The following is an 18,363-nucleotide window of genomic DNA, read 5'->3' on the forward strand; positions in this document are numbered from 1 at the left end:
GTTTTGTTTCATTTGTACTAAAGGTAAAAGGCTGTTAACTTGAAAACTACTGTTTCATGACATCGCAAGGTTTGGAAATGCAGACAGAATAATAATAATAAGAAGAAAGTGTTACTCAAGCATGTGTGAATGAAACAAAACACAACTCCAGGTCTGTTTTTGATGAAGTAAATTTGAAGTAATATAGGCCCTTTAATACTAAGTAAATAGTGAATATGAGGTGAATATTCTGAGTGCGCGTCATTTTAGCTCTTGTAAACATTCTTTAGCGTGGGTGGGTTGGCTCCACCTGGCACAAATCACAAGCTTATATAAAAGGTTGGTAACAGCGATGTAGCAGGTAAACAAGACTGGGTCAAGCGTCGGCCGGCAGTGCCCCTCCTCTCACTCCCAGGGCGGGGTCCTCTCTCCTCAGAGGTGCCCACATTCGGCTCCCTGTCGGCGGGGCGGCGTGGGCGGCCGCTCCCCTCCCTCTCTCGGGGTAAATGGTTGTCCGTGGCTGGGCTAAGGTTAGCTCAGAGTTAGGTCAGAGTGGCGTAGTGGGTCGGGTCAGTCTTTGCTCTCGCTGCGTGTGCGGCGCAGGATGGAGGAGAAGAAGCTGCGGCTGTGGGGGGGGCCCATCAGCATCGGGGCCTGGTTCTTGTGCACGATCTCGATCTGTAGGAGAATCAAGCAAAAAGAATCAGTCAGTTAGGTTTGTCACAGTAACACATTTTGACGCACAATGTAGTTCCTTCCTCAAAAGCATACCTTGAGTTTAGCAGTGTGCAAAATTATCTAAATATTGATATATAATGTGATGGTACAGTATCGATAACGTGGGCTGCTGTATCGATTCATCGTCAAGAGTATTTTTTGGTACACACTACCGGTCAAAAGTTTTAGAACACCCAAATTTTCAATTTTTTTATTGCAATTTCAAGTCATGCAAGTCCAGTGAAGAGCTTGAAATGATACAAAGGTAAGAACTGAACAGACAGAGGTTAAAAAAAAGATAAAAGGACAAAACACAAGTCCAAGCTCTGCCAAAACTACCTCAGGAAAAAATAACAAGATGGTAAAGCTTGAAAACATGGAGTGTCCAGCAGCACAGTGTCCAGACTTAAACCCCATGGAGCTGGTTTGGGATGAACTGGACAGAAGAGTGAAGCAACCTACAAGTGCCACACATTTATGGAAACTTCTGCAACAGACTTGGGAAGAACTTTCTGAACAATATTTGATTTCTGTTGTAAAAAGAACGAGCCACGAGTGTGTTCAGCTGTTACATCTGCCAAAGGTGGACACTCAATCAATCAAAAGTTTAGAAATAGTTTTGATCAGTAGTAAACAGTAAAAAAATGGACAAAATGTGGTGTTCTAAAACTTTTTCAGAAGTGTATTTTACAAAATGATGTTGTTACCGCGCTACAGCTTTGTTGCTTGTTTGGACGAAGGAAACTTTTTTATGCAACACATTTGACATTTTCACTGTTTCGAGGATTAAAATGGGTGAGTTTCATATGAACTCTGAACCGAAATCTCACTGTATCGAGATATGTATCGTATCGGGACATATGTCTCGAGATATGTATCGCATCATGGCATATGCATCGAGATATGTATCGTAACGTGGCATATGTATTGAGATATGTATTATATCAGGGCATATGTATCGAGATATCTATCGCATCGTGGCATATGTATCGAGATATGTATCGCATCATGGCATATGTATCGAGATATGTATCGTATTGGCAACTTCGTAATGACGCCCAGCCCTGCTTGAGTTGTGTTTTGTTTCATTCACACATGTTTGAGTTACCTTATGTTAGTCTGTCTACATCTGCAAAGCTCAAAATACTCTGCTCCACCTTGTGATGTCAAGAAGTGTTGAAGTGTGCAGTTAGAATGCTAGTTATTGCAGCAAAACTCTACTCTTGTCTCTGAGATTGGTTAAAAAAAGTCTTATAACCTCATAATTAAGATGCTCGGAATGCAAAAGGTAAGTGAGGAATAACTTTGCACGACTGTAAATCTGTTTTTCACATATTAAGAGAGTAAAAATCACATACAGCGAGAGTTAGTGACTATTTCGTAGCATCGTGTGTGACAATAACACTGTAACATTCTAAAAGCAGACAGACCGCTTTTCCAAAATCGTCTTTTGTGCTAACTATTTTCCATTTCGGGTGTTAATACATCTCTAATACAAGCCAAATATTGAGTTTTGCAGAGATTCTATTAATTCTGTTGATGGGTGATAACTGGAGAATAACAAACATCAAACATGTGTCTTGACATAATAGTACACAGTTCAGAGCGGTATAATGGAGACAGGAAGCGCCCCATCTGTAGCACCAGGCTTCACTGTGGAGCTGCTGTCATTTGGGAACATGGACTTTGACTGAAGAGCAATTACCAGATTATATGGGCTAAATATTCCTCATGTGATTGATAACGCACGCCACAGACACGACATCTGTGCACGAAACACCACACAAAACAACAATGACTAGAAGAGTGTTTTAGTCATAGATATTCTGACTAGAAATGAGCAGTGGATTAATAAATAAAACGAATGGATATTTTTCAGTGTCTTAAAATGTGAATTTTCACAACTTTCAGAGACAAAAGTGGAGTTTGCAGTGAGGCTAATGCTCATAACTAGCATGCTAACAGCGAGTTCGATGATTCTCATACAAGAATAGAGTGGCCAGAATTTCAAAATCAAAAACTGGGGCACTCGGTTTGAAGTAGTTAGTAATAATTAAAGGGACAGTTTGGAATTTTGGACATAGGACCTAATTTCCTAGTGAGTCAGAGTGTTGGAGACGTTTGGAGACACTTTTTAAAAATATCCCATCCAGTCCTTGTATTTGCAGAGGTCGCTGGTGCTAGGCTAGTGCATGTCAATGGCCATAGTTATCCTGCCACTAAAAACAGTCTTACCCACTCCACAAAACCCCCAAAACAAATCTATTATTACACCAGACTGTCCATGTAAATGTCTCTGTCGATAGAATAATGTTTGAAATACAACAAACCTTGCATCGCATGAATTGTCGTATATTGAGGGACTATTTTCTTATATATCAATCCGCCGTTGCCAAGCTTTCTATCAGGAAGTACAACTCGCTGCTGCTGCTGCTGCTCAGACATAAATCCTTCAAATGCAAGGTTGGTTTTATTTCTAAAATTATTCTGATAACTATGGCCATTGACATGCACTAGCCTAGCACCAGCGACCTCTGCAAATACAAGGACTGGATGGAATATTTTAAAAAGTGTCTCCACACGTCTTCAACACTCTGGTTAACTAAGAAATGAGGTCCTATGTCCAAAATTCTGAACTATCCCTTTAAATTATGAAACAAATGTATAATTAAGAGGAATTGTTCTGCACTTGGCCCATTCATGACTTATTCTAACATGACTCAATATACATTTTCTTTGTGTTTTGGTCATTTTTAAGCAGCTTTTTTGTATTTTTCATAAACATGTCAATTTATGCCTAGGGTTAGTTATCATTCAGAAGTTGCCGATAAGATACATACCTTGATACATAAGCCACGATACTATACAGTTTTTTGATACAGTGCACTTTCGATTCAATACAATTCGATATGATATATTTCAAAATGATTTGGTATGGTTCAGTAAAAAAAAATTTAAATCATGACCGTGATACTAAAAGTCTTTGTTAAACCAGTAAATTCATATGAAAAATACCCATTTTATACAAAACTGTGAAAATGTCAATGTATCGCATAAACCATTGTTTCCCAAAGACTGGGTCAAGGGAAGGGAAGACAAGAAATGTTTTGGGGGTTGCCTTGTCACAATTTGCATGTAGGTCTGCAAGATACAGTTCTACAGACTATTTTGTTCCAGTGTTGCTGGTTCAATTGAATGTTGAAAAGAAAAAGAAATGTTCTACATTTAATGTCCAAACAGGCGACTTATGAATAGATTTCATAGCTGCTTCGATGACTGTTTTTCACAAGATATGTATGGCCATTTAACATTTTCAACTGAATAATATATAAATTTACAAGAAATATTTTTTAAAGTTTGGGTCATGTGGTGTCCCCCCACTGTTTGTGAATGGTCCCTCTGGCCCCTTGTACCTGTCAACAGTAAAGAGAGGCATACATTGTAATTTGTTTCGGTAAAGTACAGAAAAGCTGCTTAAAAATGACCAAAACATGAAGAAAATGTGACTATACTGACTCACATGTTCATCATGAATGGTCTCTGCACAACAATTTTCCTGAATTACGTACTCGTTTCACAATTTTATTATTACCAACCGCCAAAAAATGTGTATGTCCCATGTTTTTTATTATTTTTTTTATTATTTTGAAATTCTGGTCACCCTAATCAAACACCTCAACAGGATATTGATCTTGAAAATCTGTTGTTTAAATCCATTTTGTATTTTTTTCTTACAGTCTTACAACTTTTTGACTGCGTTTGCCAATGCATGCTTAACACCTGAACATTCCACCATACAGCTACACGTAGAACACCCCCAGCGTGGCGTCGCCCCAAAGTACCAGCCGACTTACGACAGTACCACGCCTTACACTTTACCCCCAAATGCAAACAGGTGTTAAATATGTCATGGATGCGGCGCAGCTCTCCTCATTTGCATACTTGTTGTTTCTAATAATTGGTGCGCCGCTAACATCCCGTCAGAGCTGTGATGTTTTCAGATCTGACGTACAGTAGGAGCGGGTCGCCATGGAGACCGCGGAGACACAATCAGGGTGTTGTGCGGCGCGAGGTTAGCCCGGCGGCGGAGTCGGTGCTAGCCCGCGTGAGAGCACTTGCCGGGCCCTTGTTTTGGTTGCGCGCGGGATTGGAGCTGTGATCTATATGGAAATGAAATGAGTTGAGGGCTTGAGTCTGCAGGGTGGTAATTATAAGCACACATACCCATAATCAGCCCAGTGGAGTTTGTAAAAATATTTGGAGCAGGTGCAGACACTCCGGAGCACGGGGAGGGTGTGAGGTGGGATCGGGGATGTTGTGAAAAGTAGGGCCCAGGTAACACAATAGAATCTGACAACCGGCTCAGTGCTGGTGTCATTTACATAAAGATCGACAAACGTTGTGATCGAGATTAGTTTTTGTTCAGATTTAAAGGGTCTACATTGCACAGTACTAATTGTGTTATTTGTGCAAAATATTCAAAATCTGCCTCAGTCTATTACATTTTTCACAAACACAATATTGCTTGTGTCAATCCGTATTGATGCTAAAAAAGGATGAAATGTAACTGTTGGTGTCGCCATGTTTGTTTTGGTTCGTTTGGGTGCTTTGCCTTTTGCTTCAGCTCAAATCTCAGTGCTGCGACCATGGATCTATATAGTAAAAAGTGGATAAGACATTCCCCGTCTGTTCCGGCTCGAGACTGACTAGTGGCTGCTTCATTGGTACTGAAGTTCCCGGGAGCTTGGACCCAAAAAGTATTCTCCCATAAAAACACAATGTATTTTTTTGGGAAATTCAAACTGCCCATATTCGGCTGACAGGGCATCAACAACTTTCACAAAGGTCAGATTTTGTAGGGATTCTTTTCGATTTTCACGGCTTAAACTTAAAAGTTTTTTAAAAACCTCAATCCTAAAAGTTAACATTGTAAGACTTAGTCTAGCCTTTTTCTGCTAGCTCTGCTCTAGCAGCTCTCACTCTGATTGGTCCAAACGCTCCACGCCGTGTTACAAACATCACATTGATGGGAGGGGCTAGCCCGTATTGAGGAAGTGATGCAGAAGAGAAAATGATTTTTGGACCCATGCGCTAATGAGCACAGGCCACTGAAACCAATATGATGCCATCTTGGGTTCACCTTCCAAATTTTATTATAGCTCTATAACTGCAACGTGATTGGTCGCCCACCACCTATCGAGCTCTATCACACCAACAGGCACTAAGATGGATTCTTGTTTTGAGTTTCTGAACTCAGAACTATCGTGAGAAACCATCTTTCTGTGCAAGGAAAGTTCTATGGCTGTGATGTGACTGGGCTGTAAATGAGCACACATAGTCTTTATCATGATGTCTTGAGATGTGAATGGGACATAGAGTGAGGAGAAACTTACAGTGCAGGGAGTCTGCATCCAGGGCTCTCCATCAATCTGCATGGGCAGGGACTTACTGGTTCTGCAAAACACACAAATGACTTCAGTTGAATCTTTGTACATGTTATAGTCTTGAACCCGCAGATCTACACAGAGCAGTGCACAGACCTGATGGTGACAGAGGAGCATTGGGCCAAGCGTCTCCCTGCGCTCTTCAGACCAGTGTAGATCTGACCCATCTCCATGGCCCCCTCCAGACCCACCACCTCCAGCAGCCCGTCCGACACATCTGCAGACACACAGACACAGGGTTTAGTTTAAACAACACTTAATTAAACAGCGAACTAGGTGCAAGCACACAGTACTGCTCAGAGAAATGTCTCCAACCATAAAACTAGTTTTAAAATCCCTCCCAAAGTTTTGACATTATATTTGCATATGTGAAAGAACACAGTGCACTTAATTCACACAGTTCTAAAAAGTAGTCCTAAACCTTAGAAGAGATCATAGTGTGGCACCTTTCTAACAATAGAGCCTTGTCTCAGCCCTTCCCGCTCCAGTGAGCTCCAAACAAAACAGCTATTAATTAGATTGCACAGGCAATGCAAAGCAATCTTGTGATCATATAATTATTAATTTCTGTGTTTTGCAGTTGAGCATTGATTTTGGCTCTGCTGGAGGCCCCGTGTCACGCAGGGCCCATCTGTCTGCACGGCCCTCTCCTCTCCTCCTCATCCACTCGCCCTCAAAAAGCCGTGGGAGCACAGCGCACTAATGAAAGCAATAGGCATTTTAAAACATGGTTCATGTGCAAAGTGCAAAGCATGTGCTCAGAGTGTGCAGGGTTCTGAGAGTGTGTGCAGAGAGTGTGTAGAGTGCAGAGAGTGTGGGGAAGAGTGTACAGAGTGTGTAGTATGTGTATTGAGTGCAGAGTGTGCAGAAATTGTGCCGAGTGCAGAAAGTAAAGAGAGTGCAGCATGCAAATAGTGTATGCTGCGTGGGCCGAGTGCAGAGAATGTGTAGCATGTATGTTGAGTGCAGAGAGTGTGCAGAGTGTCCCAAGTGCAGAGTGTGTAGTGTGTAGAGCACACTGAGGTGAGACACCTTTACAAAGTGAAAATGCCAGGATGCTACTACTTTTACTGGTCGCAAGAAATTCAGTAAAATGTAAGAGCCGTGGCAAGTCTTAGATGGGGTACAGTTAAATGCCTATAAACATAAGCCATTATCCAATTATTAGTGCACAAAGTTAAAGGCATCAAAGTTATACATGTACAATGGTAGAAATTTAATTTTTGTATTTTTAGGACTATAAGGCACTCTGGATTATAAGGCGCAATATCAATAATGTTGAATTCTCTTGTCTATTTTCATACATAAGGTGCAGTGGATTATAAGGTGCATTAAGCGAAACAAAAGGCGACACTTGAGACTGATCCTTAGCCCAGGCGTCCACGACCCATTGACAGATCGTGGTGTAATTCGCCCGGTGTTACCTCCCTGTCTTGGTGAATGTGTATTATGAATGTGAATGTGGGTGGATCATTTAAGTTTGTTTTATTATTTCCTACGAGGACGACTCAAATATACATGGAGTAATAATGTGTTTAATGCAGCTTTGTGCACATTTGTTTTGTTTTTACAGAAACAAAACTTAAAACCACATGGCTCATTTGCATAAACTATAAGCTCGCTCCTTGTGCTCTGATTCGTTCAGCTTCTGTTGGACTAACTCCACGAGGCTCCTGACTACAGTAGCCGTAATGTTGCGACAATCCATCAAGCGGTGCAGCTTCGTAGTTTACCAAAGTCGTACTAAAACATTTTGACAGATTTTTGAGCACAGTGTACAACATAAAATCGCTTCGAGGTCAGTAAGCACAACAGAACACAAGGTGCAATTAAATGATTTTAAGTGCGCCATATAGTCAAAAAAATATGGTAATGACATTTTTGTAGTTCAGCACCATATCTATAATTCAAAAATCCCTTGGCAAGCTATTTGGTAGGGGTGAGGAGCTCCGGAGCTACAGGTTGGAGACCCCTGGTGCAAAGAGTGTGCCAAAAGTGTGCCAACCGCAAAGAGTGTGTCGAGCGGAGAGAGAGTGCAGAGAGTGGGCAGTGTGTGCAGAGAGTGAGCCGAGCGTGTGAGCCATCTCCTGCTCCGGGCTGTTTCCTGGAGCCCCGTGCGCAGGTCTGGAGGTGTTGTTGTCCTGTCCCCCCGTCGTCATGGTGATGGACGGAGGTCTGACGTGTCCTCCCGTCGTCATGGTGATGGACAGCGGTCTGAACGATGTGACTGGTGCTCTCTGCGGGGTCAGGGGGGGAGTGTGTGTACATACAGCAGGTTGACCCCGTGACATTGAGGAGGAGGAGGGGGGCTACCTGCTCTTCACCTCTATCTCTCTCTTTCTCTCTCTCTGTCTCTCACGGGTCCAGCTGATATGTGGAGTATGATGGACAGCTCCACCACTGCTCCAGAGGGTTCCCAGTGGCCCAGGGACACATCAGCTACAAGAGCTCAGGGAGGACACGCACATGACACTAAAGCTGCCGGCCTGGGGATTCCCAACCAAAAGAAAAAACCCAGATGTGGTTTTTCAACTAGAGGTGAGACATATATGTAAAGAAATACAACAATTATTTGAGATATTTGAAGGTATTTAATGTAATTTCTGCTCTTCAAAAAATAATATCTATGTAAGGTTAGATGGCTTAAATTAAGAACATTATACTTTATTTAAGTAGACACAACTTGACAAGTAAAACTATCTATCAATGGAATAAGAGTGTTTTTCTTAATTCAAGCAACATTAGATTTTGTGCAAAAAGTTGTTGTTTTTCTTGTCTTAAATGTAGCAAGATGTATTTTCATATTTTAAGTACAAAAAGTCTTGATCCATTGGTAGATACTTTTTAAGTGAAATTTACTCAAATCATGCTAAAACCTTTTTATTTCAAGTAATCTTAAGATTTTAGTTTTTGCAGTTTGGAGTATTTTTTAAACTGTGTTCACTGTATTCATTTTGTTGGGGCTTGAAACTCCCTCATCATCTCAACATTTGCAGACATTTTCTGACAAATTTTTGAAGATTGTCACTGGTATAGTTCTGTATCGACCCACTCTCATTTCAATGTGTTCTGACAGCACAAAAGATGGAAAAAAAATATATTTAGTTCTACTCTCATTTTGTCAAATGCTAATCCTATCCTACTATATGTAATATAGTCAAATTAACAGCTACGTTTATCTTTAAGTTAGTTTAGATTGCCAAATCCTGAGCTGAAGTCAACCAAATGATAGGCTGTATTCATGCTTACATCACAAATTGCAACCAAAAAAGTGATTACAACTTCTGCTGGGCCCTATTCTAAAAAAAAAAAAAATTGAAAATGGCCAAGTTTTCTTGATCTCCATGTCATTGTAGTGTTCTATTATGTTTGTCTAATCAACAACCATACCTCAGTTTTCATCATTTCCCCACTGACACCCAACTCCGAGTGCACTGGGTACATGCGATTAGAAGAGACAAGGCGCCAAATTCAAGATGATTCTCGACATCACATATGTATGCAGTCTTCATTTTACCACTGATCACATTTACTTCAGTGGTTTTTTTTTTGCATTAATCGCATCTCTCTAAAAATCTTCCTGGTTTGTGACGTAAGCGTGAATAGGGCCTATTCTAGTGAAGGTGTATGGAGTTTTAAAAAAATAGCATTTCGTGTATCACCACATGACATCACAAAGTGGAACAGATTGTTTCATTTTGAGAGAACTCAGCCTAAATCTGCAGGGTTTGTGTGTTAAACATGCGTGAACGGAACAAAACACAACTCCATGTCTGTTTGTGATGAGGAAACAACATTATGACATAGGTAAGAAATAGCGCACTATGGACCAAAAAGTTGCGTAGTGCCCCTTTAAACGGTGTAACACGTCACCTTCTCATTGTTGTCTTTTCCCCAATGGCCGAGCCTGAGTCACATTTGGAGAAATCTAAAAATAGCTTTTGTTATTAGAAAAATAAAAGGGGAAGTTAAATGAGGGCGCTTCAGATTGTGAATAACAGTTCTGTTCTGTTGATTTCCATTTTATCTTTAGTGACATACTTTATAAATAACATTATAACTGACATAGAAATTGGTTCTGCCTAAAATACATTTTCAATAACTGTCAACAAATACTGCGAACAACAGCTATTAGATTTCTGTGAATAAGTCCATCTAACCGGCAGAACATTGGATCACTTAAAGGGCCCATATTATGCTATTTTCTGATCTGTCTTATGATGTTGTTTCAATCATCACAAACATACCTGGACTTGTGTTTTGTTTCATTACACATATTGCAGAGTTCTTCTCTCGAACAAAAAAATACTCTGTTCCACCTTGTGATGTCATGTGGTAACACAGGAAGTGCTCCACTTTGTTTTCAAACTCCATACACCTCCACTAGAGTCTATTGATGATTTTAGTCCTGGCTAGGAACGATTGAAAGAAAAAATTAAATTGTGATTTTTCTGGCAGATATTGTGATTTCGATTTCATTTTTTTCAAATGAAGTTTCAGTGCACATGAACATTTGCAAACATCACAGAAACTTACATCATACCAGAGTCCTGCACCAACGATTTGACGCTGGATCGTAAAGCCCACTTTAGTGTGGGCTGTGATTGGTCCTCTCTACCACCGCTCTACATATATTTCCTGCACTCCGCTTTCCTTTCTTTCAATATACATTGAAAAATAATGTGTTTAATTAAGCTTTGCGCACATTTGTTTACGTTTTACAGAAACAAAACTTAAAACCACATGGCTCATTTGTATAAACTATAAGCGCTGAAAAAAACAGCTCACTCCTTGTGCACTGATGTGGTCAGCTTCTGTCAAACTGAAGGACACAACTCAGTGGAATATGTGTGTTCTTTCTGTGACAGAAGATGTGCTGGTGATGGTGAGTCTGTTCTGTGCTTCTATCTATTAAACCCTTACATGAACGCAAGGTTTAAATCCTCAGCTCCTAATGCTGTGGTGGTGAGTTACTATGTGGTGCGTAGACCTCGATGCAGATCCAAAAATCAAAAACAATAGCGACACAGCATTGAGTCGACGCAGAACTATACTTCGCCCTTAAATTCGCTTTGGGAGCACCGCAAAAAAACACGGCTTTGACACTCTCAAAATTGTGTTGTCTGAAATCGCGATTTTTGGTCCAAACAATCAATCATTCAGCCCTAGTCCTGGCATTTTCAGTCTGTACTAAACTAAACTTTAACTCCAAAAGGTCTTCATGATGACTTAAACATTTTCTTGTCAGTATTCATCTTTGTTGGGCTGCATATGGGCTTGATTATAAGATCCATTATGTATATATAACCACACCAGTCTTACTCCATAGTTGAGTGAATATATACAATGTCTATATGTATTCAGACATTCAGTTTTATTTTTCAATTATTTTATATCACATACTCTATTTGGTTATATTACACTGTATATGTGTTGACTGCCTTTGTATTTTGAATTATGTTGTTTTAGGTACACTGTTCCTTTATGACCTGTCACCCTTGGGTGCTTGTCACACCCTATTTAAAATGGCCACATGAGGACTCACTCTATTTGCCTGATGAAGGCATAGTGCTGAAACATTGTATGTTCTAATAAATCTCACATTTTGCAAGATGGTGTGCAGGATTTGTGTCTATGTTTTCAGTCTGTATTAAACAAAAGGTAAAAGGTCACTCTTAAATGGAAAACTACTTCATGACATCGCAGCATCAAAGATTACTCAAACATGTGTGAATCAAACAGAACTCTCAGTATGTTTTTGATGAGGTAGCCGAATTATAACACGGCTTAAATCTCACAAGAGTCAGTTTTGTGTAACATAGGACCTTTAAATATAATTCCATTGACCACAGTTCAGTGAAACTCAACTCATGGTGCACTTAAAGCAAAAATATTTGTATTCTCAGAGAAGAGAAAGAGTAGACTCTGCTCACCGAGAGAGTTCAGACAGGCTTTTGTGTCACTGTCCACACCATAACTGCCCACTCCCAGCGCTAACTCGAGAGGACAGGGCACGGGGAGGGGGCAGAGGGGGGAGGAGTGACGCAACTGCTAAGGATGAACCCTCTGACCAGAATGTCTTTAGTTCAATATAGCCCTTGTGAATAATTTCTTTTGTGAATCAATAAAGTTTGTCCAAGTCTGTCACTGATTCTTTTATCTTAATTTCACGGCTGGTTGTGACTGGGAGTGTGCACAATATGATCACCAAAATATCGCAGTAACTGAAGTAATGATGTAAAATGGACAAAAAGGCTTTCCGTTTTTATTTGGACCCATTGTTTCTTGTGCCAAAAATGATTTAAAATATTGCAATAATATCATTGTCACAATACAAAACATAGTCATCGAATATTAACCTGGCTCCAGAGTTCTACACATGGTTCATCGAGTATTGCACCTTGTTCTCTTATCGTGTAGCTGTAAATTTACAACAAGGAACCACTCACCCATCCACACACACATTCATACACCAATGTACGGAGGGGCGAGGTGGGTTAAGTGTCTTGCCCAAGGACACAACAACAGCATTCATCTGTGGAAGCTGCAATCACACTGCCAACCTGTGATCTGTCAGTCGATCTGACTGCTCAACCAATGATGTTTTAGGCCGAGAGCAGGATTCAAACCGCCAAACTTCAAAACAGCGGACAAACTCTTTTACCAACTGAGCTACTGCAGCCTACAGGAAGGGCATCTGGTGTAAAAATGTGTGAGAATTCATCATTTGGGGTTTCTGGGCATTGAAAAGACCATGGAGAGAACTGGAGTGAACTTGAGTCATAGTAAAACCATAAAAAAGCCGGTCAAAGGTGCCTGGGCCTGTGTTGGTCACTTGGAAAAAAAGCGACTGAAAAAATATCAATACCAATACACAGCCAATCAGTGTACATATTTTATAGATCAGGCGTGTCCAACCGTTTTCCTCCGATGAGCTACCTTTACAAAACGAAAATGCCAGAGAGCTACTAGTTTTAGAGCTCACAAGAAATGGAGTATATTAAAGTGCCACAGTAAGGCTTAAATTAGGTACAGTTAGATTCCTATTAAATATAAACCATTATCCATTTATTAGTCAGGTATCAAAATAATACATGTACAGTCATAATAGGTATTGAATTAATTATCGTACTTATTCAGGACAATACGTGTAGCTCAGAAATCCTTTGGCGAGCTACTTGGAAGGGGGTGGAGATCTACCGGTAGCTCTCGAGCTACAGGTTGAAGACCCCAGTTATAACCCAGTTATTGACACTTGCCTGTTTACATGAGAGCTTTAATTCCAAATAAAAATGAATTCCGCTTTAAAAAGGCCATGTAAACATTTACAATTCCTACTGAAAATTATTATTCGGAATTAAACTTAATTCAATAAAAGTAAGTGGGTGGCAGATTCCGATTTTAAAGCTGAATTAATTTATTCATCGATGTGAACATTTATTCTTCTTACAAATAATTCCTGTGGTTCAGCGCATGCTCGTTGGGTTGTTCTTCTGACGTGATCTGGACGATCCAGTTCCACCAGTCCTGTCTTCAGACTTTCAGCCACGTCTCTTTGGATTTGTGAGCGGGATGCGGGAGTGGGCTGAGGTAGAGAAGCCGTTGACTCAGTTTGTCTTTTTCCTCCCTTCTCTCGACACTCTTCCCTTCTCCTCCTCAGCTGACAGACGTAAAGCGTGATGAGACAATTCTTGAGCTGTTGCTTCGTTATCATTGGAACGACTGCAGAAAAAGTTTATATCATGTTTGTGTCCGTGACGTAACGATAAAACGAGATGATAAAAAAGCCGGCAGCTGCTGAAGTGTGTGTTTTCTTCTGGTTGATGTAAATACATTTGTGTCTCTGTCCAATCAGAACACTTCACCATCCCAAGATGTTGAGCGGAATTAAATAAAGACAATTTAACGTGTTTTCCATGTAAACCTCAGTTCAGAATTATTATTTCTATGTAAACTCCAAGGAGAATATTTAAATTCTGAACGATTTAATTCAGAACAATACATACATCATGAATTTCAAACTTCAGTTCCACACATCTGATTCCCTTTTGCAGTTACGAAGTTCGCAAATAAATTTCTCGAGCCGTTTTCCGCTTTTAGGACATCCGACAACCACACAATTACGATGTGTGAATCCCAAAACTAAAATATGACAATATCAGAACCAGAAGCAAAAGTGATATGGTTCAAAAGACTAGAAAAGATCGACTTTGTCAATAGACCCACTGGGAAAACAAACATGGCTGTTTGATGCTTTTCAGAAAATCCTTCCCAGTATGCATTGCGCAATGACCGGAAGGTGATGCATGTATTAATTCTGAATTAAAAAACATCATGTAAACGTGGCCAGTGTTTAGTTGTATTAAGTAGTATGTTATAATAGTAGTACTGAGTTGTTAATTGTATTTTTGAAGTATATTCTTAACTTACAAGTAGCAAATTTTTCAACGCACATTCTTTTTTCTCTCTATCATGAATGTAAACAGTTTGGGGTGTGCAGGGAAGCACCTCTGCCCCTCCCCTCACCCCTCCCTCCCCCTCCCCTCCACCTCCCCCCCCCCTCACCGTCCCATTCTAAATAATTCAGCGTGCAGCCATTCCCTTCCACCTGAGGGGCTTGTCTCCTGGCGTCACCAGTGGGACGATTTAACAGCTCCCGAAAGGTCACCCCTTTTTTTTCTTTTCTTTTTTTCCCCCTCCCCGAGCCTCGCGCAATCCACCCACCCACCCATCCATCCATCCTCCCCCAGTGCAAACATACACAGGCAGTTAGACAGAAGAGAGAGGCTGAGGGGACAGTAGCGCTTAAGCTAATGCACTGTACTGTTTACCTCGGGATCCTGGCGCGTTTAGCCGTCCAACCTTCACAAGGACGAGGGACAAACAGGTGTTGTCTCTGTTTGGTGATGTGTTCGGTGGAAGTTCAAATATTCATGGCTAATGTTTTATGAAATATCTTCCAACACGTGCCACGGTATTGGCTGAGAGAGAGAAGAGGAGTGATGGAAATTTGAAATCAATGAGGGTGAATTAGACTTAGACTCACTTGCTTTTTCCATAATCCATGCTACTATTGTGTCTTTATCCGACTTGCTTCCGGTGATGACACTGTTAAAGACTTTTTTGGTGGAGGTTCTGTCACCTGCTTGACTCCATGGAGATATTATTGTTTGCCTAGAATGGTTTACAGTGGTGGTTGAATTGGTCTTGTTGGTTGGATTTGGGATTTTTTTTATCATTCAGGACACAGTGTGTTAAACTAAATGGTACCATGTCCTCGAGACTGTATTGTTCCACTGGATCTCTAGTCTGATTCATCAGCCGGTTTCACTTCGTGGAAACCGTCTGACCTTGCAGCATTAGAGTCTGTTCGCTCAACGGCAGGCAGGTACTTTTTTTTTTTTTATTACCAATCGCTGCTATTTGGTCATGACAGATGTAATGCACCGCTAACAGGGTTAACTGGTATATTAAGCTTTTCCCAAATCCCGTAGGAAGAAGGGCAATAACATCTTTCCCCTTGATAAAATTCACCAAACATTCTCTTTGTTCTGGCTTTATATCCTCGATCTTCGCTGATTTGCTGGTGCCCGAACTCGCACTTCTGGGGTTCTTGCAAACCGTCTAGTGTATTCCGATTCCTGACCTAATCGCTGGAGAGAAATGAAATTGAGCGGAGGTAATAGGTGGCTACTGGATCTCCACAAAGTCGTGTGTTATCTTCCTTACTTGTTATTTTGTATACCAATGACTGCATAACTGCATTTAATAACAGGTAAATCCTGAAATTTGCAGACGATACAGTAATTGTGAATCTCTTAACAGACATTGAGAGTAGTCATGGACCTGTGGTGGATGATTTTATTGAATGGTGCGAACACTTTTCTTTGTCTATTAATGTGACAAAGACTAAAGACATGCTGGTCCCCTAGTGGCACTCATTCTGTAATTCAGGGAAATGAAGTTGAGTTTGTCTCTGAATGTAAATATCTTGGGGCAATTCTTGACAGTGCCCTACTGTACACTTTGAATCAAACACTGATGCCATCTGCAAAAAAGTGCAGCTAAGACTGTCCTTTTTAAGGAAAATGATTTCTTTTAAAGACAATAATGTTCTTGTGACCCTTTTTTATCAGAGTTTTATTGAATCTATTCTTGCATTTTGCATTGTCTCTTGGTTCGGTGCACTCTCAGTGTTTAGTAGAAATCATCTGGCTTGGTCGGTCAAAGTGGAAGATAAAATTATAGGCTTACAGCGGTCCCAGCTGCAGGACGTCTACAACAGAAGGGTGATCTGCAAGGCCCAACAAATAATAAAGAGCCCTGACCACACGCTCTGTGAGGAGTTGAACCTCCTTCCTTCTGAGCAGCGTCAGAGAGCTCGGGCTTCCTTTATTTCTGAAGTCATAACTAGGATGACTGCTCTTGATCAGTCGTGGTGAAATGTGGTTCTCCTGTTTTTATTTTTTGCCTATTTTTAAGTGAACGTTTGTCTGTATTGTTGAGCTAAGCTTAAGTTGTGGTGAAGTGTATTATCAAATTGCGTTGTGTGTCTACTGTATGTCTGCCACTGCTGCACAACTATTTCCCTCTTGGACAATAATAAAGTTGAAAGGTGAAGCGTTGAACTTTTCTATCTCCATGGAGACAGGGCAGCCCCAGACTAGGTCACGCACATAAACTGTATATATAAATGGACATAGTTAGCCTGGTACTTGCTGCGTTCCAAGTAGGAAATGAGCATGGATGTATAAATCAAGACATCAGACCAATCAGGCACCTTCGTTCCCCTAGGTCGCAAATTACACAAAAGAAATGATTTTGTTGTGGTACTTTAAACATGATTTCAATAAAATAAAGGCATTTTCTTTTTTTGTATTTGCCAAACATTTAAACTTAAAATATGTCCAATTTTGGGGGGTAAAATCTTCAATATAATGAGCTTAGGTATGTTTTAGTCAACCTGCCATAGGCCCTTAAACCAAAGCTGCAGGACTCTGTGTGCACTCAAACTAAGTGCCTTCTGTGGTCCTACACCAGCTCAGCTCTGCACTCACACCAAACACATCGATTTGGAGTCAGGCAGTAATGGACTGTTCACTGGGACTAGGTTAAGTTTGAATTGATCAGGTTTCTCCCTCACATGAACCATCTTCAGTCCCAGTTTCATATGCATAGGCAAACTTCACACGTGTTATACAGGCCTGTCTTCAGAACACATTTTGAAGCACATACTAAAATTGAAACTTTGTAAGGATCCGGGTCAGCTTCTGTTTTGACTGATTTACCTTTAAGTAAATTGTCAGACAAAAGTAAATCAAAATTGAGTGCGTATACATGCACATGAATATCCCGGTTATGATCGGGTTTTTTGAGTATCCCGGTTTCGTCATAGTGCATGTATACGGTTTCAGTATCCAGGTTATGGCAGTATCCCGGTTATGAGAAACCGGGTGACTGTAGCTGGTATTTTCCGATAGTAACAGGGATACTGTGGCATGTAAATGCAGTATCCCAGTTACTGCAACATAAATTTGAGTGCGCATGCATCCAAAAGACAAATACTTTTCAGTCTTTTCACCACTACAACAGTGACATAAATAAAGTGACCATACATGAGTGAAATGACTGTGCTAAACCTGCAGAGGAATCTGCACTCGTACGACCTGCACACTTATGATCAATGAAAAGTTAAACATGAAACATCTCCTATACGATATACACACAGAACAGACTCACCATCATCAGCCACTCCTCTGTCACAGAAAACACACATATATTCTACTGAGTTGTGTCCTTTAGTCCGACAGAAGCTGAACCACATCAGCGGCACAAGGAGCGAGCTGATTCTATCAACGCTAACAACAGTTTATGCTAATTAGTCATGCGGTCTTAGTTTCAGTAAAACGTAAACAAATGTGACAAAGCTGAATTATATTATCAAACGAGCTGATGTGGTTATGGTTCATATGTTATAAAGATGAGTTTATTTATGCAGAATATTTTAATCAAAATCTACACATTGGGTTTGATCTGTGCAGTGGATTGTGGGATACCTCAGCTCCGTACCGCTGGTTAGAACACATGGATCTATTCAAATAACCTCCCAAGCTTCCTGTTTGTATTTTTCCTGGTTTATTAACTTAAATTAGGCTAATTTTTGCACTTGAGCATTTGTAAGATTATGTCAAGACACCAGGATACTCCATTTGATCATGTATAC

At 40.5% G+C, this 18,363-nt stretch overlaps 1 protein-coding gene across 6 annotated transcripts in view; it reads right to left on the minus strand.

Moving 5' to 3' along the window:
• Window positions 1–549: 549 nt before the first annotated feature.
• dgkb (diacylglycerol kinase, beta) overlaps window positions 550–18,363 on the minus strand; it is a 159,955-nt gene continuing 142,141 nt past the window's right edge. For all 6 annotated transcript variants that reach the window (XM_055163583.1, XM_055163587.1, XM_055163586.1 and 3 more), the window contains 3 exons: window positions 6,237–6,357; window positions 6,090–6,150; window positions 550–657 (listed from right to left, as the gene is read on the minus strand). In XM_055163583.1, coding sequence (XP_055019558.1) covers window positions 550–657; window positions 6,090–6,150; window positions 6,237–6,357 — 290 coding nt within the window. The remainder of the gene's footprint in view (window positions 658–6,089; window positions 6,151–6,236; window positions 6,358–18,363) is intronic.

This window comes from Boleophthalmus pectinirostris, unplaced genomic scaffold (assembly GCF_026225935.1).
Source record: "Boleophthalmus pectinirostris isolate CB_2022bp ecotype Guang Dong unplaced genomic scaffold, ASM2622593v1 HiC_scaffold_6, whole genome shotgun sequence".
Classification (NCBI taxonomy): Eukaryota; Metazoa; Chordata; class Actinopteri; order Gobiiformes; family Gobiidae; genus Boleophthalmus; species Boleophthalmus pectinirostris.